Raw genomic sequence first — 24752 nt, 5'->3', positions numbered from 1 at the left:
TGTTGGAACCTGTTTCTTATTGCTTTATCTATTCCTAATCCTCAGACCTTCAAAGAATATATATAAACAATGTTACATATTATAGCTTCAGAAAACCTTTTTTGTTCCTTTAGGAATTCTATCCAAAGCCATCGGTAAACTTGAGGAAAGCCCACACCCCAACATGTTCGGCACGGGTGTCGAAGCCCGGATGTTAGAGTACGTTGCCACGGAGATGACCTTGCCGTACCGGATGTTGTCGTCCAATCTGTGGCTCTTCTCCCCATTGGTCGCTTGGGTGTACTCAAAGAAGCCACAAACCAACGCGATGGCTCGGACGACCACCGCTCTAACACGTTTTAACGCTGGAGTCAAGGACAACGTCATCTCACCGGAGGCCGTGGCCGTGATAGACCACCGGATACATCCAACGTCAAGTGTTGAAGAAGTGATGGAATTTGACCTAAAGGTCATCAATGACCCCAGGGTCAATGTCAAGGTCAAAAACAGCCGACCACCTGCACCGATTTCACCCTACGGGAAGGATTCTCCAGCTTACATGATGTTACAAGAGACTATACAGCAGGTAGGTACATGTATGTTTATGCCTTATTGTTTTTTTACTTCCGTTGTGCTGCTCCTTTTCTGTGTCATTACTGTTTCCTTACTTCTACTGACTGCTCCATTACTGTGTCATTACTGTTTCCTTACTTCTACTGACTGCTCCATTACTGTGTCATTACTGTTTCCTTACTTCTACTGACTGCTCCATTACTGTTTCATCAGTGTTTCTTTACTGTTACAATAGTGTTTGTATTACTTCCACTACTTTTCCTTAGGGTATAAAAGACCCTAATATCACTTTTCCTTAGGGTATAAAAGACCCTAATATCATCGACTTTTGATACTACGACGTTCTAATGTTTCTCATTAGACATGCAACATTAGCGACATGTTGTGGTAGCATAACGCAGTATTTCTCCGCGATCCCAGCGGACAATAGTAGTTCGGGTACAAAGTATTGCGTTCCAGAACTTGACAAAACTGTAGATACTTTTTTGTGCACGTCAGCGAGGCAGAAACTGTGGTGAACTGTAGAGGAACACGTCAGTTTTGAGACTGTACAATCCACCCTCGTTAAACCAGGACCCCATATCGCTCCACGTTACATCGGTCGCGAAAGGGGCCCTGGTAAAAAGACCCGTCACATATGGTTATGACGACGTCGCCACCAAAACAGCTTCAGCCAATCAGAGGGTTTGCTTCCTCCCATCGGAAGCCAACGCGCAAAGAACGCTGGGAAGCCATCAACCAATTAGGTTACGTGTTACGGATAGCTCGTTAATTATTCATGAGCTACAACTGCCGTTTGTGCCAAATAAGGTCAGCTCATTAATCATTCATGAGCAAGTCTCGTCGACATGCCATAACCATATGTGACGGGTCTTTTTACCAGGGCCCCTTTCGCGACCGATGTAACGTGGAGCGACATGGGGTCCTGGTTTAACGAGGGTGGTACAATCGGGATTACGATGTTTGTTTCGTCCGAGGTCAATTCGCGCCTGGATATGGTTACCGCCAACTGCTGTGCGTCAGCTGCCGGGGGTCAAATAAAAGTGGCTTTTAAAAGAGAACGAGCAGGTAAACTTTCGCTAATTTTCACATATTTTGCAGATTGTATCCTGAAGTCAAACATATTCGATTCTTGTAATTTCCTTGTGCACCCTGCTACAAATTTTTAGGCGTCGAACTTGCTCACTTCGGGGTCCTTAGCCATGTAAATCCTCATAGGCGAAAAACTGTGTTCTGCTACCTTGTACACAGATCTACCCGGATGCCCTGGTGACCCCCACATTCATGGTTGCCACCACGGACACAGGCCACTACTGGAACCTCAGCAACGCCATCTACCGGTTCAGCCCATATGTCATGACGCCATCCGATCTCGCGAGACTGCACGGTGTGAACGAGAGAATCTCTGTGAAGGATTACGAGAGGGTCATGAACTTTTACTATCACCTCATCGTGAATATGGATAAACCTTTGGAAACAAAAAGGCATGGGCATGAAGACGAGTTATAGAACAGCTCTATATTTGTATGAGGCCGACAAATACTGTATATGCATTTAAGTTCGCCTGCTTTTATTTCGCGGTAGGCAGAAATAGAGTGTTCGCGGTGGTTTTAAGTTCGCGTTTGAAACAATAGTAGTGCTACAGTCATAGGTGGGCAAAAAGTTTCGCGGTGGTTTTAAGTTCGCGCTGAAAGTTCACCACAAAAACCGCGAACATAAAACCACCGCGAACATTTCTGCATTTACAGTATGTATAAAGATTGTCGACCTTCAGCTTCTACTATTCTAAGCGTTTGTTTTTGAGGGGCCGCATGTGCAAATGTCGTTTGGATTTTAGTAAGTAATTGATGGGGTGGACGGGAAAACGATGATTTTTGAGATCTTATTATTCTGGTTATGAGTTGTAGCCATTTTTGTCTGAAGATTTCTGCTAAGATTTATTTCCTATATGATATGATATAATATATTATATACTATCCTCTTTGCGCAGATTGTGATCTCCAAGCAGATGTTGGAAGGCAAAATTTGTTATTACGACTTTCTAGCTCCCCTTTTCTGTTACAAAGGTCATTCATGTAGTGGATAAGCTTTTGCTATCAACGTAACGACTTGACGATTCGACAAATCACTCCCTTCGCTGACGACACTGAAAGTGACGTCATTATTATCTTCGCCGAGTACTTGTACTCGGAGAAGATTATGTTTTCGGTTGAAAAATCTGTTGGGTGGGTCTGAATGTATGTCAGGAGCATAACTCAAGAAAACTTCAATGAATCTTTATGATTTTTGGTAGGTGTGTAGTGGTTGTGTAAAGGAAGGTCAAGTTCGAAAATGGTTTACCTTGCGTTTTTCAATAGTACTGCAGCGGACTTTGCATTTTTGTGTGTTTGCATGTAGGCAAAAAAAGTGACGGAGACGTTGATGGATCTTCATGATTTTTTGCAGGTGTGTAGATGTTGTAGAAACGGAGGTCAAGCTCAAAAATGGTTACCCTGGTATTTTCCGTCGGTACTGCAGCGGGCTTTGTGTGGATGTGAATTTTCTTGTGGACAACATAACTCAAGAAGCTGTTGATGGATCTGTATGATATTTAGTGGATGGGTAGGATTTACAGAAAGGAAGGTCAAGTTCGATAATGGGCCTTCTAGCGGGTACCAAAGGTACTGCAGCAGAGCTTCAAAATTTAGGGGCATATTTTCTGAAAGTGCTATGGTCATGATTTTTGTGTGGTAGATAGTTCATGCCACAGAAAGTAAGTTCTGTAAATTTTGGCCCCCTAGCGGCTTGTTAAGAACTGCAGTGGGTGTTTTTGTTTTGACATTCGGACATGAATAACTTGAGAAGGGGTCGACAGATCGTCGTGATGTTTGGTATGTTGAGAGCTCGGATGGTGCTTTACATTATCAATGACTAATTATGCAAATAAGGAGCTAATTTGCATAATTAGAAAGGAAAGTTTTTTAACCCACTGCCTTTCAATGGGACATGGGACAGTGTCAGGTCATGTAAACAGATAGCCTTGTATAAACGTACATGTAGGTCAAATAAATAAACTATTCTCCAAGCAGAGGTGTGGGTCCTGCTGGGTTTTGACGCATTCAGTTTAAGCATTTTTGTTCAACACGGTTGGCGACATACCGAAATAGGGACAAAATAGAAAGCCTGACTAAAAACACCTAAAACGTGCCAGATTTATTCTATTCATATGTATTGACTGTACTATTTCATCATCACTTTCAACTTTCAACACTGCCATATCGAACCTTTGTGGCCCATATAATATCAACATACTCACATTTTTTCATGACCAGTTATAACATATATCAGCACACTCTACACATATACTAATCCTGTACCACCAAATGATTTTTAACTCTATCTAGACTGGACTTATTCGCCCAATCATAACGTCCAAATGGTATGGTGCATGATCAAATTTGCAGGGGGTGATAAGCACGTAAATATTCATCACTTTCCATAATAAGCCTTGATTATTTGGCGAAGATAATGTGTTCGTGGAACTCTAGTTTAGTTAGATCTGTGAGAGCAACTCTGTGACGTCACCTACAAGTTGCCAATGGCGTGCCTGTTAACGGACATGACGTCATTAATTAGATTAGTTTGCAAATGCCATTCGGCGTAGTGCAGTGACGTCATCGACGAATACAATAAACAGCCAATAGCGTGCTAGTTTACGGACGCGACGACGTACGTATAAAGCAAGGACAGAAATCTTTGCGAATATTCCGAAATATATGATATATTATCCAAATTACATAATAAATGATCATTCCGTTATAGTATCAGACATTATATGTTTCTGTTTATTCAGTTTGAAGAATGCAAAATTCATCTAATACTAGTAGTACTATGTAATGATTGTACCATAACGTTATATAGAATACCATCAAACTGTGTGTCACCATGCATACAGCTTTGCTAATATAATGATGTGATTACCAAGCCACTATATGGCCTTCGTTGTAATAGGTTTAGTTCGTAAACTTAACAATTATCCTAATACCTAATACAAAGCCATTATGATTTCCTCAAATTTTATCTTGGTAATGATACTAGATATATATATCAATGGCAGGGATAGTTTTAAGAATATATTCGGATTATTTAGATTCTGCCCTTACGTTACGTGTTGTCCAACCAGAGTTATCAATGTGTGCTAATATGAGGTTTTATAGCGACTGAATGTTGATAATGTCTGTGTTGAAATCAAGACGATATTTAGCAAACAGACCTTTCTAACAGTCTTGAGCATACATAAGAGGTTATGGCTGGAAGTTTGATAGATCAAAAGATACCATTATTGGTCTATTATCAAGACCAACACATATAATACCAATGTTACATATATGTTACATAAACGAATTAGAGTAAGGGCAAACCGCTGTGTAAGACTATTTATCAAATAGTATAAATGCTATTTATCAAATAGTATAAAGACTTTTTATCAAATAGAATAAAGTGAAACATAAGTGTTAGCCATCGGAAATGTCACATCAAATTACTGTTTCCGAATGTTGTGTAAGTACAATTTGCTTATTATGATAAATATCGTCGACTGTTGATACTTGGAGGTTAGAAAGGAATAAATCCTGTTATAAAGGTTGCGACTACACCGAGTAGAATGGGGGGAGTTCCTAGAACAGGAGCGCCGGAAAAGTAGGGCGTCGTGGTCTGAGGGATGATACCGGTACCGTCACCGCCCCCTTGGGTTGGCTTGTCGGGGTTGGGTTGCTCGGGTGCCGCACACCTCTCCGCTCCTCCCGGTGGTCTACAGAACGTCGGGTAGAACCCGCAGCAGCGGGCGAACGCTTGTCGGTTTTCCTCACAATCTATGATGACGGCCGACTGCTGGTTGATGTCTTGCGGCAGCAGGACCTCCTCGTCGCTGTACGTCAAGAAGAAGAAGTAGTGCGAGTCGACGTCGACGTTGTTGGCGACGCAGTGTGCCGGGTTGACCAGCCCCATGTTGGAGACGTTGAAGCTGCCTTGCATCGCCAGAGCGTCTGCGTCACCCTTCACTTGGCAGACGAACTGTACTTCGGCGGTGTAGGAGGTGGTAGCGGCCGGCCCGTGTTTGGCAAGAACGCGGCCCCACACGACAAGTTCTGCCGCCTGGACGCGCCGAGAGATGTTCCAGCGTTCGTATCCAACGGGAAGGTCACAACCCGAGGATGGCGGGATGGTCACAACCACAAGCAAAGCAACAAGAACGACAAAAACCATCTTAGCGTCTCTCGCGTCTCTTACAGCGACCTGTACCGTTGGCGGTGTCGGCAAAGATGTCCAGTGTGCTGACTTGACAACACCTTCAAGAAGTTAGAACGATCCATCCGTTTGAGGTGTGGTGGTGTCCAAGTTTTCAAGATATTGTTTGGCGTATCTTGAAGTAAAATGAACACAAATCTAAGGCAGATTTTGCTTGATGAAACTACGAGAGAGAGAAAAAAACATTCGTGTATTTTTCCAAAAATACTTTTGTGGGTCTTCTTTACTCTGGTAACTTCTAAGGTTGCGATCTCACCCCTCTGACCAAGACGTTGTTACGTTCCACACACTATGACATGATATACAGTCCATGTATACAGTAAATTAAAGCAAGTAGGTCACATGGTGGCTATTGCTTGTGTCGTCATAGCCTCTACCAGGCCCCACGGATCGCTGGAAAAATAGTAGAAATTGTCCAAATGGATTGAATACTAGTAGTATGCCAAGGGTACTCGGCTATGGAAAGAAGGTCAATAGGCGACCGTTGGCATATTATTCACTCTATAGCTATTTGGCCAATTTCTACTAGCCATCCGCGGAGCCTGGTGGAGGCTAGTATCGTCATCCCATCAGACGTTACGACATTGTATAACTGTCACCGGCGTCAGCGAATTTTCTTCAATCAAAGTTTACGACTTCCTGAGTGTTTGTGTCATCAACTTCGGTAAAGCCCCAGAACCACCCAGATTAAACTTTCCTAGATAAGAATCTAAAATAACTACCTAAACCAAAAAACAACACCAAAAGCGAACTTTTCTCTACCGTGCCATCAATCTATGGAATACCCTGCCACCCAACATCAAATCATTGACCGCTCCATATAACTTAAAAACGGCCATTCACCAGTTATTCGTAAGTTAAGTTAACAATCTGTATATATCATGTTATGCTTATGTATAATGTAGAATGTATATGTTCCTTTTAATATTGCAATCTGTATATATGTCTGTATTCATATGTATGATGAACCCTGTAAGATTAGTCGTGATACGACTAAAGCGTATCGTAATAAACGAACAATAAACGAAAACTGTGTCGGTGTGTGTGTGTACAGTTTGTTCGACTGAGGAAAATAGAGAAATTATATTCTTTGTGGCAATTTTTTTAAAGTTCTTTTGCAGCATTTTCCCATTCATCATACTACCGATTCTTTGCAGTCTAAAATTACAGACAAGTCAGTTTCTGACGACACAAGTTTGTCTTCCTCCTAGATAGTATTAACAGGAGGTACAATAGGAAGTCGTATATCTCGTTGCATGATGGGGGGTCGAATGCCTTATTCAATTAAGTCGTTCAGTATTTCACGGATTCTTTTTTGCATAATTGTATAGATATATTGGCCAAGATATACAGATACTGTGCCGGGACATGACGTAAGTACACAAAACGTCGCAATTTGCGACTGAGGTAATGAATCATTTGCTTTGCACTTAATTGTCTGCATTATCTTAAATCTTTTTAAAAAATATATTCAAACTAAACGTCCCAGAAAACATGTAAATAGGTTTCTTCATCCAGATGACAAAATGAGCATAGAGGGCTGTCTACACATTTCCAAATATATGATAATCTATAGATACCATTAAGAAGTGAAAATCGAGATTTCTGTATCCGTACCGTAGGAACCTCAGACCCCCCCCCAAGAAGAACAATCTTCGAACTTGACCTTCGTTTTCCCGACCCCCAACAACCTACTAAATTTCATCACGATCCATGTAATTTCTCTCGAGTTATGCCACCAATAAACAAACCGACAAACACAAAAGGTCCACTGCAGCGCCAAAGGAACAACCCCAGAGGACCCATCTTCGAATTTGACCTTCGTCTCCCCAACAGAAACTTACCTATCAAAAACCACGTCCGTCCATGGCATCAAGAGTTATATCGCCAACACTATCACTCCACAAATCCCTTTTAAAATATACACTTCTGTCTACGGCGAAGACAATGATATACTTCATGACATTTCTATCTTCCTCAGCGTTTCTCCACTTATCAAACCGCTGATTCTTTGCAAACTGAAAGTACAGACAAGTCAGTATCTGAAGAAACAAGTTTGTCCTCCTCTTGCAGGCCGTTTGGTATTGAACTTGAAGTCTCTTCGGGTATGAGAACCTCTTGATTCATATCGGACAGGCTTCCGTTTGGTTGGCTTGCGTCATGTTGAGAGGCGCTTGCAAGTTTCCTGTCCAAAGTAGAAAGGCAAAAAACACTAGAGTTAAGTATTTGTGCAACATATACTTCAGGTTTGCTATGTTAGTTAAGCGATTACGGGGTCTTTTTATAAATATGAATTGGTATTGATTTTTTTTTCTTTTTATTTGAGTTGATGTGTGATAGTTGTGTGCCGATTTGTTCAAAATAGAGAGAACGCTAGTGACCCCAAAAAACACCCCTCCCAATGAAATGGTATGGCTACCCTGCGACGTCACAAAACCAAGATGGCGGCCACCACACATGTCGACGGATCCAACAAAGGTTTTGCTACGCAAACCTGTAATTATGAATGCATGCTCATTTCAATCGTGCTATAGGAAACTACATAAAGGCCCTGTTGCATACGTCGTCCCGTAGAATATTCGATAGCAAACGGAAGGCATTGTGTTGGGATGCACAGTTTTAATGTACAAAATTGAGCCGTTCAGTAATTAGAAGTAAAGTTTTTTTTTTACGTTCCCGATATTGGAAGTCGTAGCTGATTTTGTCATAGCCATTGCTGTAAATGATAACGTCACGATGAAAAAGTGCAACTCCTGTGACTGCACGTTGATTGAGTATACAATAGTATGCATGAGTATACATTCCTGCATATATCGAATTATACAGGCGAACTTCATGCCTTAATGATCATTACTATATATGTATACTCTCCAAGCAGAGGTTATGACCCGGCTTGTTTCGGGCGTCATTTTAGGAGTTTTTATCGGGCTTTCTAATTTGAAAGGTTGACTGGTTGACAATAAGAAAACCTGACTATAAATGGCTTATTTCATAGTCTAGCGCAGAACCAAGCTAGTAGAAATGTAGTTATCTTAAGCACCATAAGAAAAGGAAAAAAAAAACATACACGAAATCAAATCCCCGCGAACTTAAATGCATTCACAGTAATAAGACTGTACAGGTAAAGACCAATTTTATTGAGTATAGCATGCTGTCTGCCAAAGCGTAATGCCGCCTTTGGTAGACGTGCGTATCTTTCTGGTGACGACACGCCCCGTGACCCGCCCGGGACCTCCCATACGATCGCTACCAACGTGATTGTCAATGGAGACCACCTTCTTTTGTTAGTCAAAACAATTTTAAAACATATTGGCGGTATTGTGCCTCTACACAGGCAGTTATTGGCTCATTTGTACCGCGTTTGTAGATTTTAGCGCACCTTTTTAGTTAGACGATGTTTGAAAAAATTTGATGCAGTTATCCGGCATTGGTGACAATGCGCCGTGCAGATATGCGGAGTCACTAACAATGGAGTGAATGGGAACCGGTTTGAGATTTAGGGATTCGGTGCAATTAAATGGAGTGTGTGTTAATCTTTCAAGGAAAAGCGGAGGGTGCGCGGCCGCGGGGACGTCCCCGTCGGTCGTGGATCTCAGATCTAAAGGAGTGGACCGGTCACTCAGCCAACCAGATGATGAGACTGGCGGAAGACCGCCAGCAGTGGAGAGCTTTCACAGAAACCTATGCTGCCTAAGTATGCGGCTGACTAAGCTATGGGAGAGAATGAGTGAGTGAGTGTGTTAATCCGTTGTGCAATTAAGTGGATTCTACTGTAGAAAAGATACATATATGTGGAAAACTGACCGTTTCTTGACAGCCTCCATGATTTCTTTCTGCCTTTCCTCTGTGATGGGGAATTTCCATATAAACAACACACCCACGAAGACCAGGGCTGAAGTGAAGATCGACAGCAAGGTCCGCATGGCGCTTCCGACGCTTTCAGGCTGAAAACAGGATCCTATTTCGTAGCCTCCGATTCTACAGCAAAAACAGGGAAGATTGCAACAAATTATTATATAAAACATTGAGCACCTTTATATCGTACGTATTTCAAAACATGGCCTTAAATCGCGCTTTAAGCACCCTCCCCAGCAGTCTCGACTCGCTCGGTACGTTACCTAGCTCCCGATCCCACATCGACCCTGCTATTCCAAGCTGGTATTCTGGCTTCTGGCGACGTCAGCACCAAAACAGCTTTCAGCCAATCAGAGGATGTGCACAAGCTCATCTTGAGCAAAACCGCAAAGGCCGCTGGGAGGCTATTAGCCAATCAGGTTACGTCTTTCATCGCTACTTGCGGTTCAGAATAAAATAACGGCTGTTTGTGCCAAATAATGCTTGCTCATTAATTATTCATGAGTAACTGTCAGTAACGTAGCCAGAAGCCAGAATACCGGCTTGGAATAGCAGGGCCGATATCGATGTGGGAAGTAACGTACCGAGCGAGTCGGGCCTAGCTGCTGAGGAGGGTGGCTTGTAGCGGCCCACCCAACATCCGCTGGCCTCCTAGCGGGGAGGGGCCCGGGCCTCGGCCATCCTAATATTGGCTAGCCCTTGCACGATTGTACTATGTACAAGGAACAAGAACCGAAATCCACACTTTTTCCAAAGCCTCATGGAGTCGGAATTTTTTCAAACACTAGGAAATTGACTGTTTTCTTCAGGGTGACTGACTCCTGTTACTCTGGTCACGTGACGTCGTACAAACGCTATGAACTCTCGCGAGCCTGTTCTTCACCCCGAAGAGCGCGAAAAATCGCGAGATTTGAGACCGTAATCAGGAGGGAAAATACTATAGTAAGGTAAAGCGGTTGAACCTCAGACTGAGGACGAAGCATGACGCTTTTTCGTTAGCTACTAGTAGTAGTGCAATGTGACTTCGCTACAGCTCGCGTTTTTTGCCAAACACACCGGGTCACCCCTACTCTTCTAAGTGTGTTGGGTTCTTTTACGTGCAGAGGTTTGAGGCTTGAGGCTTATGCCTGAAGCTCCCTCATACACGGGGCCGCCGGCTTTACGTCACCATCCGAAATGACGAATGCAATCCCTTACAACATGTCCGAGCTAGAGTCGACCCCTAGCATCGAACTCGGGCTCTAGGCTCCACGGAATTTGATCCAGATGGCGAAGCAGCGGGGTTGCATTACCGCTTGCGCCAAGGGGACATATTTCAATGTACCAATCGTCCAATGATTATGTATACAGAAGTGTGTACTCACTCGAGCCCGACGGTGGCCGTTATCAGTCCAACGGTGATGCCGACGCTATTTGTAGAGAACAAAACGGCGAAGAAGGCGGTGTCCAGTCGCTCCTTGGTCTGGAGATAGCAGTCCTCTATGATGTCACTCATAAGGGTCCTGTGGGAGGGGGGTTATGGTAATTTAGTTCACGAAGGAGCTGCTGGACGGGGGTGGGGGTCATCCCATTGGGCTTTTGCACTGTCTCTAATCGGATTGTCACTTAGGAAAAATGATGCTCGATAGAGCAATATGGAGTGAAGTATGTACCTCTTGTTTAGTCCCGGCTGAAGGCCGATAGATTGATAGATCGGATTGTCTAAACTTTCTTAAAGTTGTGGGGGGGGGGGGGGCTATCTGCTTTGGGACCGCAGACCGTATCTGCTTGGGTACCGTATCTGCTTGAGAACCGTATCCGCTTGAGGCGGTTACAGGATCTCAAGCAGATACGGTCCCCAAGCAGATACGGTCCCCCAGCGGCCCAGCTAAAGAAACTGGCCCGGATAAGTTGAACAATCGCCGTCGGGAAGCCTGCAGGCCAAAGGACACGATTACAGTCATGCGCAGAGGGTCCATTTTCGTTTCATAGAAATAGCCTTGTATAGCCTTGTTAAAAGTATGTGTAGGAGGTCTCTTTGTTGGAAATGTTGGCGTTTTTGAGCTGGAATTGATAGGTAACAGTTGTCGCTATTTCATTTTGTTAGAAAAACAGGGTTTTAGCCATGTTTGAAGTGTCCGGTACACTTTGAAATAGGTGTAGTTTGGATGTGCTCATTTCTTTTGTAGGGGGTCAAAGGTCATCTCGCCATGTTTTGATAGAATTTCACCAGTTTGCGCCGGTGGAAAATCGGCGAAACTCATTAGATTGACACTTTAGAGGTCAGACTACGCTGCCAATGTGAGTTTTCCATGATCTAAACTTCATGTAGGTGACTTTTGACAGCCTTTTCCTTATATGTTTACCCAAGGAGGTTGGTTTACCATTGACAGTGTAGGGGCCTGTGAATGGTGGACTTCAGCCTGCAACGGAGGCTACTGCAGCATGACTGTATTAAAAAGCCGGCGATATGCTAGGGTCATATGTCCAAACCAGTGGGCAAAAAAAGTATGACATAAAAGAACAACAAAACATTCAAAACGTGAAAAATATTCCTGAAAAAAATTTCTGTACATTTCCTGACAAACACCTTTACTTTTCTTTCCCGCAAACAGCCCGGCTGGGCCCCGGATAGAAAATGTCCCCAGTATTTTGATAAAGATTAGACATCCAGGTAATAAGATACGCCAGAAAATATACTCAAGCATCTGGATAAAATTTTCAAAAATTTTCAAAAATTGTTGCTTGATTAACTTTTTTTCCGTGTCCCCAGTATTACCTTGACTTCAGAACCCGATCCCAGATGTGACTGAGGCAAAAGACTTTGTACACAAATGTGATCACTTACCACGGTATGAAGAAGTGGGCCCCCGATGAGAAGCCGAGGCCAATGACAATAGCATAAACAGCCAAGCTGCCTCTGGGCACAAACTGAAGGCCAATGAAGAGCGGGATAGCGACCTACAATTTAATTAAATTGAATTAAAAATAAAACAATCATAGTCATAGTAACTGAACTCAAGGACCCGTCCCTCCGTCCTGGGACGGAAATGTGCTTTTTGGGACAGAACAAAAATTCACCCTTGCCGTCAAAAAATCTGAACTTCATTAACAGTTGAAATTGATGAGGATATATTATCGTAAGCTTAAAACAACATTGGCTCCCAAACAACGAGTGGGATGGAAAAAATTTAAAGCTGGAAACGGCCCTGAACTGAACACACATTGCCATGTTTCTCAATACCAGAAATAGATTGCGCAAATCTAAACATGATGATTTGGCGAAAATCTTAACTGTCATTGTGGTCTAAAACGGTCGGAAGAGCACAATACTAGTAACGTTATTGCACCAATGCTCTTCTCACTCGTACATTGTGGAGTCATCCTCGTTAAACCAGGACCCATATCGCTCCACGTTACATCGGTCGCGGAATGGGCCCTGGTAAAAAGCTTCGCCACATATGGTTATGGCAGGTCGACGAGACTTGCTCATGAATAATTAATGAGCTGACCTTATTTTGCACAAACGGCAGTTGTAGCTCATGAATAATTAACGAGCTAGTTGTATATAACACGTAACCTGATTGGTCGATAGCTTCCCAGCGTTCTTTGTGCGTTGGCTTCCGATGAGAGGAAGCAAACCCTCTGATTGGCTGAAGCTGTTTTGGTGGCGACGTCGTCATAACCATATGTGGCGAAGCTTTTTACCAGGGCCCATTCCGCGACCGATGTAACGTTGAGCGATATGGGTCCTGGTTTAACGAGGATGTGTGGAGTAGGCCAAAGTCAAAGCATCTTATTTGCTACAATACAGGCTGTCACTATCATATTGTCAGCCATTTACTTTGGATGGTTCATCCAGAAAGTTGCCAGGTATATATGAATCTGGATACAATCGCAATTACGTAAAATCACATTACAGACATGCAAATTCCTAGGACTGACTCTTTCATGTTCAACCAACCAACCAACCAACCAACCAACCAACCAACCAACCAACCAACCAACCAGCATAACTGCTATGACCTATCATACTATATGATAATCAAGTTTCGGAAACTTACCAGCTGAGAACATAAGTAGCAAGTCTTCTTCCCAATTTTGGATACGACGAAAGCAACAACAGGCATGGCTAGCGCTGATGACACCTTTGGGAAAGAATGTAGCATCATTGTCATGAAAGCACATCGTTCTCGAAGATAGGCAAAAGTCAACCAACACAAATGGAGATGGGAAAACACTTAGGATAAGGTTGTGTATTAGCATAATGCCCCCAACATAAACAATTTTCAGCAAGTGTTGTTTCTCACCATGGAAGCTAGAATGACGTTCTCTATCTGGTCTTCCCGATCCAAACTGTACTCAACGTAGAGGGCGATTGCGCCATGTGTTATCTGTAAAATGAAAGCTGAAAGGTTAAACTGTATTCTAGTATTGTTGTAGGCTGTCAACCATTTCTTCCCGTAGAACCTAGAGGGAGGTCGGTGTGTAGTGCAACCTAACCTATCAAGTGACAGTGTGTAGTGCACCCTAGCCTATCAAGTGACAGTGTGTAGTGCAACCTAGCCTATCAAGTGACAGTGTGTAGTGCAACTTAGCCTATCAAGTGACATTGTGTAGTGCAACCTAGCCTATCAAGTGACAGTGTGTAGTGCAACCTAGCCTATCAAGTGACAGTGTATAGTGCAACCTAGCCTATCAAGTGACGTACAGTGTGTAGTGCAACCTAGCCTATCGAGTGACAGTGTGTAGTGCAACTTAGCCTATCAAGTGACCGTGTGTAGTGCAACCTAGCCTATCAAGAGACAGTGTGTAGTGCAGCCTAGCCTATCAAGTGACAGTGTGTAGTGCTACCTAGCCTATCAAGTGACAGTGTGTAGTGCAACCTAGCCTATCAAGTGACAGTGTATAGTGCAACCTAGCCTATCGAGTGACAGTGTATAGTGCAACCTAGCCTATCGAGTGACAGTGTATAGTGCAATCTAGCCTATGGAGGGGGAGAGGTGAGAGGTGGAGAGAGAGACATGGAGAAAGAGAGAGAGAGATGGATGGATTGTTGACTAGCTATCAATCTCTATCCGAACTATCGTCAAATCTTGAGCAGAACACACAATATCCTTCCTTATGTGATACTCACAGACACAGCTGCTTGGATACAGCAATACGCCAAAAGAAGATAGACGTTGGGGCGAAACGTTAGCACGGTCTTCAAGGTCCTGAGTAGGGATTTCGCGTCACCTTCTCCACCGGATGTACTTGAAATATCTAGAAAAAAATATAATAGAAAACGTTTAGGCATATTCTCCAGTTGGGCACCCTCCTCAGCAGGCCCGACTCGCCCAGTACGTTACCCCCCGTATCGGCCCTGCTATTCCAAGCCGGTATTCTGGCTTCTGGTGACGTCACCACCAAAACAGCTTTCGGCCAATCAGAGACTTCGCACAAGCTCATCTTGTGCAAAACCGCAAAGGTCGCTGGGAAGCTATCAGCTAATCAGCTTACGTCTTACATCCTACAAAGTTTGTGTCATTATGACGTAATATGACGTCATTATGACGTAATTTTATGTGATCTTATCTGCCATCTTGGATTTTGACCGATGACGTCATCAAATCAGCGAAATATTAATGTTACATCAAGAAGGTTACATTGGATTACATAAGATGATAACAATGTAAGAAAACAACTATGGTGTACCAACAAAGCCTCGAAACGTCATTGCTTGAACTGAAATTATTAGATTTTGTGAAATATGCTTGTCAAAAACCCGTTGCCATGGCAACACGAAAAACGATGAACTTACTTTATTAATCTGAAATCTTTGTCAAGGACATTTTATGACACATCACCAAATTTGGTGGCTCTAGCGTAAACCAATCAGGAGTTATGCAACATGAAATTTGGCGTGGGCCTAAAAAGTCCCCTCCCGGTCTACATAGGGATAGTTCAAACGTGGTCCTTATGATCTTTTTGCATAAATTATGATAATGAACGGGAACGATTCATACCGTAACATGCCAAAACATTCCTCTTACATTGATGAAGCAACGTACGGATAACAATCAGCGAAAAAAGTGAAAAGGAAGATTTTACTGAACAAAACATTTTAGGTTCATTTTTGACCCTGTTCAGTCATTTTAGTCGCAAAAAAGGGTTCGGGTGTATGAGGGTTAATTATTCCTGAGCAACTGCCAGTAACGTCGCCAGAAGCCTGAATACAGGCTTGGAATAGCAGGGCCGAAGCGGGAGGTAACGTACTGAGCGAGTCGGGCCTGCTGAGGAGGGTGCAGTTGGGTGGCAAAGGAGACTTGCTCCAGACATGGGGGTATTGTACTAGGCCCTAGTAACATAAACAGTGAAGTGTATCGAAAGGGTATACTTTACTACTTCCGTTTTGAGGTTTTAGCCACCTTTTGTACAAATCTATCCATCCGATTGATATTCTAGGTGAACTGATATTCGAATAACCAAAGAAAGCGTTAGAAGATTGTATTATTAAATGTTGTTATTGCTGTTACTCAACGAGTGTCAAGTGCCATTATTATCATTCAAGACAAGAGAATACCGTTCTCCTATAGATCTATAGATGTATGGTGATTAACTCGTTCACAGCAATAGTGATGAGAAGTGATGTCTGATTGTTAACATTCATAAGCGAGGCTATCTCTGAAAGTCATCCTTTTATGACAGGCCTGCCGCTGGTATGTATTAGGTCACACTCCAGTAATTTGCGCAGGCGCAGAAGACCCACTTTTAACCTATAGATAGGTTTGGTACCCTTGGTAAAAGTAGGTATAAAAGGGTTTTACTTTTGGATCTGTTGGTATTTTGTAGCTGGATGCTACAGGTAAGGGTTTTACCCTCCTATTGTGTTGAAAAATCAGACTTCCATCCATGCTTGTGGTGTCTGCAGGCTGTAGAAGTTTGTTTGTTTGTTTGTTTTATTAGGATCTCCATTAGTGGTTTTTCATACACTATTCTTCCTGGAGTTGGTGTTTTGGTGTGGTTATCAGGTAATGAAAAGGGGTCAAAGTTCAATTCTTGGAAACATGGCTGAATACGTACGGTTTCTGCAGATTAAAAAGTTGAAATTATGCTCAAAATTGACACTTAAGAGGACACCCTTGCCAATATAAGTTTTTCATGGACTAAAACTCAGGTAGGTGATTTTTGACAGCCTCTTTTTTACATGATTACTATGTATTAGATAGTAGGTCTTTATTACTGTCTTGTGGCCCGTATACGTAGCGGCCTGCGATCCGTGCACGTCTTTCACCATTACTGTTGGTCAACCGTCAGCCAACCAGATATCACTGCCCCTCTCCCCTTGTTGTCGGGAAAATTAGCAGCCAATCACGTCACCACCTACGGCCAAGTAGAATCGTGATTGGCTGGTAACTTTCCCGACAACACCAGTGGGATATTCTGATTCGCTGACGGCTAGTCAGCGCTAATTAGCGAGAAAGACGGACTTTTCTATTCTCCAAGCAGAGGTTTTGGTCGGCTGGGGTAGTAGTGGCCGGGTTTTTTTAGGCTGGCCTCCCGTTACGGCGAACAAAACCTCTGCTTGGAGAATAGGACTTTTCAGCCTGGCAGAAAAGGATGTCAAAGGCTTCTTACCTTTTCTCTCGGTTGTTCCAAAGGCAACCGTTAACGAGCCGGCCAGCGTCACAAGGCACAAAGCTGCCGAAGAGATCATGTAGCCATTTTTCTGGGGAAGCACGACAGAAAAAAACATTTCATGGCAAGAAAACTGCACCTGGCTACTATTGCGCAGGAACAGACAAACCTTCTAGTATATCCGTATCATTATATTCAATTAGAATACAATCGAAATGCTTTGTGTTACACTACCATCTAAAAAGAAAGCAGTGGGAATGTCTAACCAGAAAAAAGCGACAAACAATAGTCGAGGGGCTGAGAGAGTTAAAACCGATAATCCATTACAACGTGTGGCACGACGTAGTATGCTACCTAGGGCCGCTGTAGAATTAAAGGAGTACTAAACTCCAGAGGGGGGAGTTATTTTCGAATAGATGATAATTTTAGGAAGTAAAAATGAATACTTGTTGCAGTATGCGATGAATTACCCACTTGTACCGTGCGCATCAAAAAGCATTCAGAATTCCACTAAATTCCCCAAGCGACCCTCTATTTTCTAATCAATTGAATTAAGCAGACCTCAGCCTATGGCTGAATACAATGTACGGATAACAAGGCTTGACAAAAGTTAGGTTACAAAATTAATTTCAGGGGTGATAAGAAAAACTTGTCTTGTTATGTGTTCTTTTATATTGTATTAACAACTGGCCTTTTTATTGTGCTTATCACTCCTCATTTATTATATGCCAACAATATTCACGATGAAGGAAGTATATATACGTATAGGGAATACTAGTACATGGGTAGGGTCTGCACGGGTTTAGTGAGTACCATATTGTTTAAAGGCCCACTATGTAGGATTTTGGCCCAAAAATTGAAAATATTCTTGTGAACAAATCTTAATGTTAATAGCAGGTACTGACATGTACAACCCCTTTTCAGCATATTTTCTTCATTATTTCGTCTATTTTGGGTGTTTGTGAACTGTACAAAAACAAAACAAAAACTCCCGGACACCACCTCAATAGTAGATAAACAACAACATCCCATTGCACTGGAGGACCCCCATGGTGGTCTAATCACTTAGGCACACTTTAGACTGCCAGATGTCATGAAGATCTTCTTCTTTGGAAACACTCATATCTTTTTCCAAGAGGGCAGAATACAACTATTCTAGAGAGTCTACTTTGAAGGGTATCAATAAAGTGTGGTTATTTTCCCTTAAAAGCTGCAAGATCTCTAGTAAGGATGATTTTTTACAGAAACTGGTGAACTGTAAACAGGCACCCCACTGGGCGATCAGCCTGATAAGAAGTACAGAAGCCATGTGTGGCCATGTGTTAGTTTCACACTGTGTGTTGTTTTGGATGGAGGATAACAGTTTTTTAAAGTTGTTTGTATGGTGCAGTAATGTTGTAACCTCCCTTCCTGAATATCGGTAAGCAATTCTATAGAGTTGATAAAGCTTGCTATGCAAAGAAACAGTAGGAAAATCTACTTTCTGTATTGGCCTAAAACTACATAGTGGGTCTTTAACAAAACACACCTTGTGTAATTCACCACAAGCGGAATTCTGTAAGAAGTCGGCTGATTATGTATTCATTAATACATAATCTAGTGGAAAATAACACCCCCTTCTGGAGTTTAGGACTCCTTTAACGTTAATCTTAATAAGTACTGCAGTGCATATACTTGCCGTCATCGCTAACGATGCGCCGTCCATAGAACTATTGGTGTTGTTGGCGCCATACACGTAGGTGGTGTTGATCATGTCGCAGGCATCATACTCAGAGCGTCTGTATAATGCCAAGATCTGTCCATGTATTGCCAAACCCCCAACTAACCCTCCAAGAGCGAGACCGGTCCCTGAGAGTAACGTGGAGGGGAAGATGGTTACGATGTTTTTATGACGACATTTCAAACAATGATAGAAAATACCTCACGTTCATGTAATTTTCCACCAATCCCCTATCATCACATCTCCACTGGGCAGAAGAACGACCACACAATAGAAGTAGACGTATATCAGCCACTTATGAGTCCGGGATAGTATCTTAGAAAGGTCTGAATTTAGTCTAATTGCTGATAGGGTCGGGATATCTACAATATCTAGCAAGCTGCTATCGTCAGCAACTGAAAAAGGATGAGTTTTAAGCCCTTTGACCATGCCGTTAATGTATACAAGAAATAAAAGTGGCCCAAGCACTGATCCTTGCGGGAGACCTGCTCGTATCTCGCACCAATCGGAACTTTGTCCTTCTATTACAACACGCTGTTTCCTGCCATTAAGATAACTTTGTATCCCGTTGAGAAAGGGACCTTCGACCCCGTTTCGCTGTAGTTTGAAGTTTAGGCCTTTTTAACTTTATCAAAGGCTTTGGAAAAATACAAATAAACGGCTCTGACTTCTTTATCTAAGTCAAAGGCTTGGAGAATTTTTGTTAGAAATGTAGACAACAATTAACAGTAAAGCCCGACCCCCTGATAAATCTTGATTGGTAGGAGTGTAACAAGTTATGGGATATCAAATGATTGTATAGATGCTTATACACAATTTTTTCAAGAATTTTGGACAAGGTTGGTAGTAGCGAGACGGGCGACAGTTGGACACTGTACAAGGATCACTTTTCTGAAATATTGGCACAACATTTCCCCTCTTCCAGACTCTGGGGAATTAACCATGGCAGAGTGATAGGTTAAACACGTGAGCTATTTTGTCAGAAATGTAAGGACCAATAATCTTTAAAAAGCGATTGTCCCATTCATACGCCTTACAAATATCCAACTCAGAAATGAATGACTCATTAGCCGTGGTTTCACAGTTAAACAATCGTGCACATGTCACTACCCTTGATGTTCTGAGTACGTTAAAAGATCAGGTACCCAAAATAGCCGCAACTATGTTATATTGTTGTATCGGAAAAGTGCATCTAGGCTTTCCAGCAAACATTTGATAATTGAATGTGTTTATCCCTTTTACTAGGGAATGATTGCAGACATAGACACATCTGTAGAACCATGTGCATTCAGAACAAAGTGGAAAACTACATCCGGGGTATTGGTCCTGGGACCTAGTGCGCATGTGCATGATACAAAAGGCGGGAAAAGTACTAGATGAACAGACTGTACTTACTGTACAGAACGGCAGAGTCTCTATCGGTGCCATCATCGGTGAGAAACATCACATAAGTGCGGAAGGGGATATGAAAACCCTGAAAAATTCAACGTCTTGGTCAAAGTTTTCCAAACCTCAGCTAGCTAAATTGACAGTGTTACATATTCATGTGTACATCGTTTGAAAGGACTTATGATTCTCATGCATAATGCTTCTACTGAGCGTTGTGAAATTATGGTATCACGCTTCTCTGCTCCTGCTAGCGCCAATCAAAGATGCATATTATTCATGGGGTACAGGTGTAACCATGTATATTTCCAAGGGGGTGGGGTGCATAACGATATACAACTTGAAGTGGAACTTGACCCCTTGATAGCAGCAACACCTTTGCTAACCAGTGGATATTTACGTGAGGACTTACCGACATGGCGACTTTCATCAGCACGTACAGTAGAACGAACCAGGCCAGCTTTCCGTCCGTTCCAACATCCGGGACATACCAGATCAATGCATTCGTTACAGTGATAACCAGTAGTGATGCTACAATCCTAGAAAATATCATGCAGAAACTGAAACGGAGTTGTACAGAAAGAACTGTTCAAACATGGAAATTATCATATCCTATAAATGAAAAGAGGCGTGCTGTTGATAGATGACTGGTCTGTTCACATAGCCTGGGTGTCAGCCTTTGTAGCTAAAGTTTACTCCGTTCTTTCATCTACATCTACATTTCGATACCCCAAGTAGCCCCTTCAGGGGCAAAGTAGGGGGGGGGGGGGGGGAGGGGTTGAGGTCCCGGGCTAAGGCGAGTAGGCCTCCAGCCTGGTACGGAACGACTCAACGGTGGGAGCCGTCGCAATCGTGCCAGGCAGGGTATTCCACTGGGGGATAGTACGGGGGAAGAAGGAGTGTTTGTATGTGTCGGTTCTTGCGTTGATAGTGTGAAACTTTCGGTCGTTTCCGTAGCCGGAAGCGACCGAGACAACCTATCTACAAACCAAAAATCACGACGATCCGCCAAACTCTTCTTCACTGTCTAATTTTATTCTCTCTTAAAATTCTCATACAAAACAGCTCATGCAGTTCTGGAAAAAAATAGTATGGGGCCTAAACCGACACCACTTACTCTGGGCTACAACATCAAATATAACACATGTCCATCCAGACCTTCTTGGGCTATCTCGATGAGGTCACACACACACACACACACACACACACACACACACACACACACACACACACACACACACACACACACACGCGCGCGCGCGCGCGCGCACACACACACACACACCCTCCCTCTCACACACACACTCAAACACACACACACACACACACACACACACACACACATACACCCCCTCCCCTTCCGGTCATGTCACTGGAGTCAAACAATTACGATTGCAGCTGATCTATATAAATCATCATAAGTAAGTTACCATGGTTTTGCCTTTCCCCATCGTGTGTTTGTCCTGTCAATCAACGGGCTGAGGACGAAATTGCAAAAGATATCTATCGCCCGACTGCCGAAAATGACTGACGTTGCAAATAAAGGCGGCAGCTAGAATGTAGAAAATCAACACATGTGTAAGCTTTGGGTAATAAGCTATATCACAGTTGTGAGTGCTAATGTGTAATACTGATGCTTTGTGGTTTAAGGTCAGGGTTGAAGGCTCTTCTTTGTATTGTTGTTGTAAAACGTTCTTTGCCCAGACGTCTTGGTCACGTAGATATTTGTTTTCTTCTGAGTGGCGTTAACCTCTGACCTCTCCCACAATCCCCTCCGATATTGGAACGTGCGGTAGCATGCGCATACTGATGTAGAGTTACCGTGAAATTTCAAGATGAAAACGCACATGTTTAAAGGCATCCAGAGCATTTTATGAGGCTTGAAACTTGAATAAAAAACTCCAATTTCTAGTCATTCCTATACAAAGTAAGTTTCAATAACACAATATACCATTACATATCGAAATTAAAGGAGCAAAGATACGATGTCGATGTGTGGTGAGAGCTGATAAAAAATCCAAGCCCTAATAGACTGATCCTGACTGTCCATCACAGTTAGTGGTTTGACCAATGGAAGAGGGACTGCATGTCCGTCAAATATTTGCATTTTCATGTTTTAATTTTGCATTTCTACGTTTTGACGGAGATGGGTAAACAGTGGCATTAAATGTCAATTTCATAAAGATTACAGCAACTAGAATATTTCCAGTTTTCAAGCCTCATAAAATGCTATCGGTGCCTTTAACAAGTACGATAAATTTCCAGAAGATGATGAAAAAAACAAACATCGATGGCATCGCAGATAACATTGAATAAGTTACCTGTGCCACTTGAACCAGGAAGGTGCTCGTGTAGGCCCCAAAAACCAGGAAAATGACATCAGGACCAATACCTCCTATCCCGTAACACAACTTCGTCACGACAGACAGGGGTTTCCTGGTCTTGGTTACATCCGTCATAGCTGGGATGCCCTTGTAACTGAGAACACAAATTAATGTATAAGTTCAGTAATACACGGCTATGTATACCTTGTCCCCCAAACAACCAGGACAGCTCGTTGGACTAGGTAACTACACACACACACACACACACACACACATACACACACACACACACACACACACACACACACACACACACACACACACAACATACACACACACACACAGAGAGATAGAGAGAGAGAGAGAGAGAGAGAGAGAGAGAGAGAGAGAGAGAGAGAGAACGGAAAGTGCAATGAACAGTGGATCAAGACTTAACGTCCCGCCCTAAGGACTGTGACCCTTTCCGGTAGCAATTGCATGTCGGGTGAACGACGGAGCCAGGATCGAACCCGGGTTTTCTAGTTCCCGACAGCTAGACAGAGAGAGAGCCTGTAGCTACTTCAAAGGACGATCCCTGCTAACAATGGCAGATTTATCAAATGACTTACACGTAAGCAATGCCTGAATTATGTTGCCTTGCCACCGATAAATCTTCTTGAAGATTAAGCCTAAAAGACAAAAGGGTCCTTATCTGTTTGGCGAGGTACGGGTTGAAAAGGTCAACTCATGATCAACCAGCCTGAAAATAGGTCACGAAAAGTTAGCTGGTGCAAGGGACTATTGCACCTTCTGCTGTTTTCAAAGAAGCTACCTAAAACCCTGACGAAGTTTTAATAGCCCTCTGCATAAGTTTCTCTAGTACATATTTTACAATGTTTTAATTAAAGAATGCGACCGTTGAGACGGTTCGGTTTAAGCGACCATTCAACCGATGCTTGTTTGACAGTTCATGACAAGTTGATTGCAAATTCAAATAATGGTATGCCTGATATGAGTGCTCAAATCTACCTTGTTCTATATAACTCTTTATCAAACCCGGCAGAATTCGATTGCAAAATTGCCAGAAGTGCTAGTTCAGTCTGACCGTGTAACTTATGTGGAAGTCATGCCTGACTGATACCAAGCTGGAGATAGTGGCTCAATGTGTTCACGTTTGTAATTAGTATATTGAATAGTACTATAGACAATGAGCGCAATGTGCTAGTATATTTTTTCAGAAGATGTCTGAGCTATATATGTCTGAAGAATCTAAAAGCAGTTTCGTTGTCCGCCGCACATCGTTTATGGACATGTATATCTTCTTACTTCCACCTTGCGTCCTCTTGATACATTATCCTAGAAAACTGGCTACCTAGGAATTTGTAACGAGTCATTTTGTGCTTGTTTGCTTGGTGGTGTAAACACGATCTTATCTATCATAAGCCAGCCTATTCAAACACTGGACGGAAGAAACCGTAGCCCCAAACGCGATGTAGGTCGAAAATGAGTAAGGAACATCCTCGTTTTCTTTGCGCATGCATTCTAAAGGCAAGACAAAAGTAGCTCTTCGCGGGGATTCGATGTTTTTTTTTCTAAAGTTGGAATCAAAGGTATTCTGTATATTTTCCTATTGTCAACAATAATCAAGGGCCCTTTTCAACCGTTATTTGGTGTCCGTTTCGTAAACAAGAGATCGGGGTACCCAGGTAGAGGGTGAATAATCACATACTAGCCAGCCTTAGGTTTATTCATTTATTGGTTTGGCTCTTAAACGTTAAGTACACAAAGACGGGGATGCCCTACTAGACTCTTGCTACTACAAAGGGCTAGCCCTACTGAAAAAGACAGATTAATCAAATGACATACATGTACGGAAAGGCCTGAATGATCTTGCCTTATCACCGATAGATCTTCTTGAGGTTTATGTCTAAAGACAACATGGACCTTATTTGTTTGAAGAGGTACGGGTTGAAAAGGTCAACTGAACCAACTCGAAAATAGGTCACGAAAAGGTAGCTGGTGCAAGGGACTATAGCACCTGCTGCTGTTTT

General features: G+C 42.7%; 2 protein-coding genes across 2 annotated transcripts; one reads left to right on the top strand and one right to left on the bottom strand.

Annotated features, from left to right (window-relative positions):
• Positions 1-118: 118 nt before the first annotated feature.
• Positions 119-2639, top strand: LOC136435597 (probable carboxypeptidase S-like 2). Its single transcript, XM_066429218.1, has 2 exons — positions 119-565; positions 1804-2639. Exons 1-2 carry the CDS (start codon positions 164-166, stop codon positions 2059-2061), a joined length of 660 nt encoding a protein of 219 aa, XP_066285315.1. The 5' UTR covers positions 119-163; the 3' UTR covers positions 2062-2639.
• Positions 2640-7485: 4846 nt separating this feature from the next.
• Positions 7486-22857, bottom strand: LOC136435921 (sodium-dependent lysophosphatidylcholine symporter 1-A-like). The gene is made up of 9 exons (XM_066429632.1): positions 22720-22857; positions 17293-17383; positions 14810-14937; positions 13983-14066; positions 13737-13820; positions 12521-12633; positions 11058-11195; positions 9643-9816; positions 7486-8023 (listed from the first exon to the last, which is right to left on the bottom strand). The coding sequence occupies exons 1-9, from the start codon at positions 22855-22857 to the stop codon at positions 7834-7836; spliced, it is 1140 nt and encodes a 379-aa protein (XP_066285729.1). The 3' UTR covers positions 7486-7833.
• Positions 22858-24752: the final 1895 nt, after the last annotated feature.

Source organism: Branchiostoma lanceolatum, chromosome 5, assembly GCF_035083965.1.
Source record: "Branchiostoma lanceolatum isolate klBraLanc5 chromosome 5, klBraLanc5.hap2, whole genome shotgun sequence".
NCBI lineage: Eukaryota > Metazoa > Chordata > Leptocardii > Amphioxiformes > Branchiostomatidae > Branchiostoma > Branchiostoma lanceolatum.
Note: the sequence above shows the minus strand (reverse complement) of the source record. Positions and strands in the feature narration are given on the sequence as shown.

What these genes read in the sequence shown, in the direction of transcription:
- LOC136435597 (XM_066429218.1), top strand. Translation starts at nt 164, where the DNA reads ATGTTCGGCACGGGTGTCGAAGCCCGGATGTTAGAGTACGTTGCCACG. An exon ending in TACAAGAGACTATACAGCAG is followed by an intron (nt 566 to 1,803) that starts GTAGGTACATGT and finishes CCTTGTACACAG; the next exon opens with ATCTACCCGGATGCCCTGGT.
- LOC136435921 (XM_066429632.1), bottom strand. Translation starts at nt 22,857, where the DNA reads ATGACGGATGTAACCAAGACCAGGAAACCCCTGTCTGTCGTGACGAAG. An exon ending in ACGTCATTCTAGCTTCCATG is followed by an intron (nt 13,821 to 13,982) that starts GTGAGAAACAAC and finishes TCTTTCCCAAAG; the next exon opens with GTGTCATCAGCGCTAGCCAT. An exon ending in ACGGCCACCGTCGGGCTCGA is followed by an intron (nt 9,817 to 11,057) that starts GTGAGTACACAC and finishes TTTTTGCTGTAG; the next exon opens with AATCGGAGGCTACGAAATAG.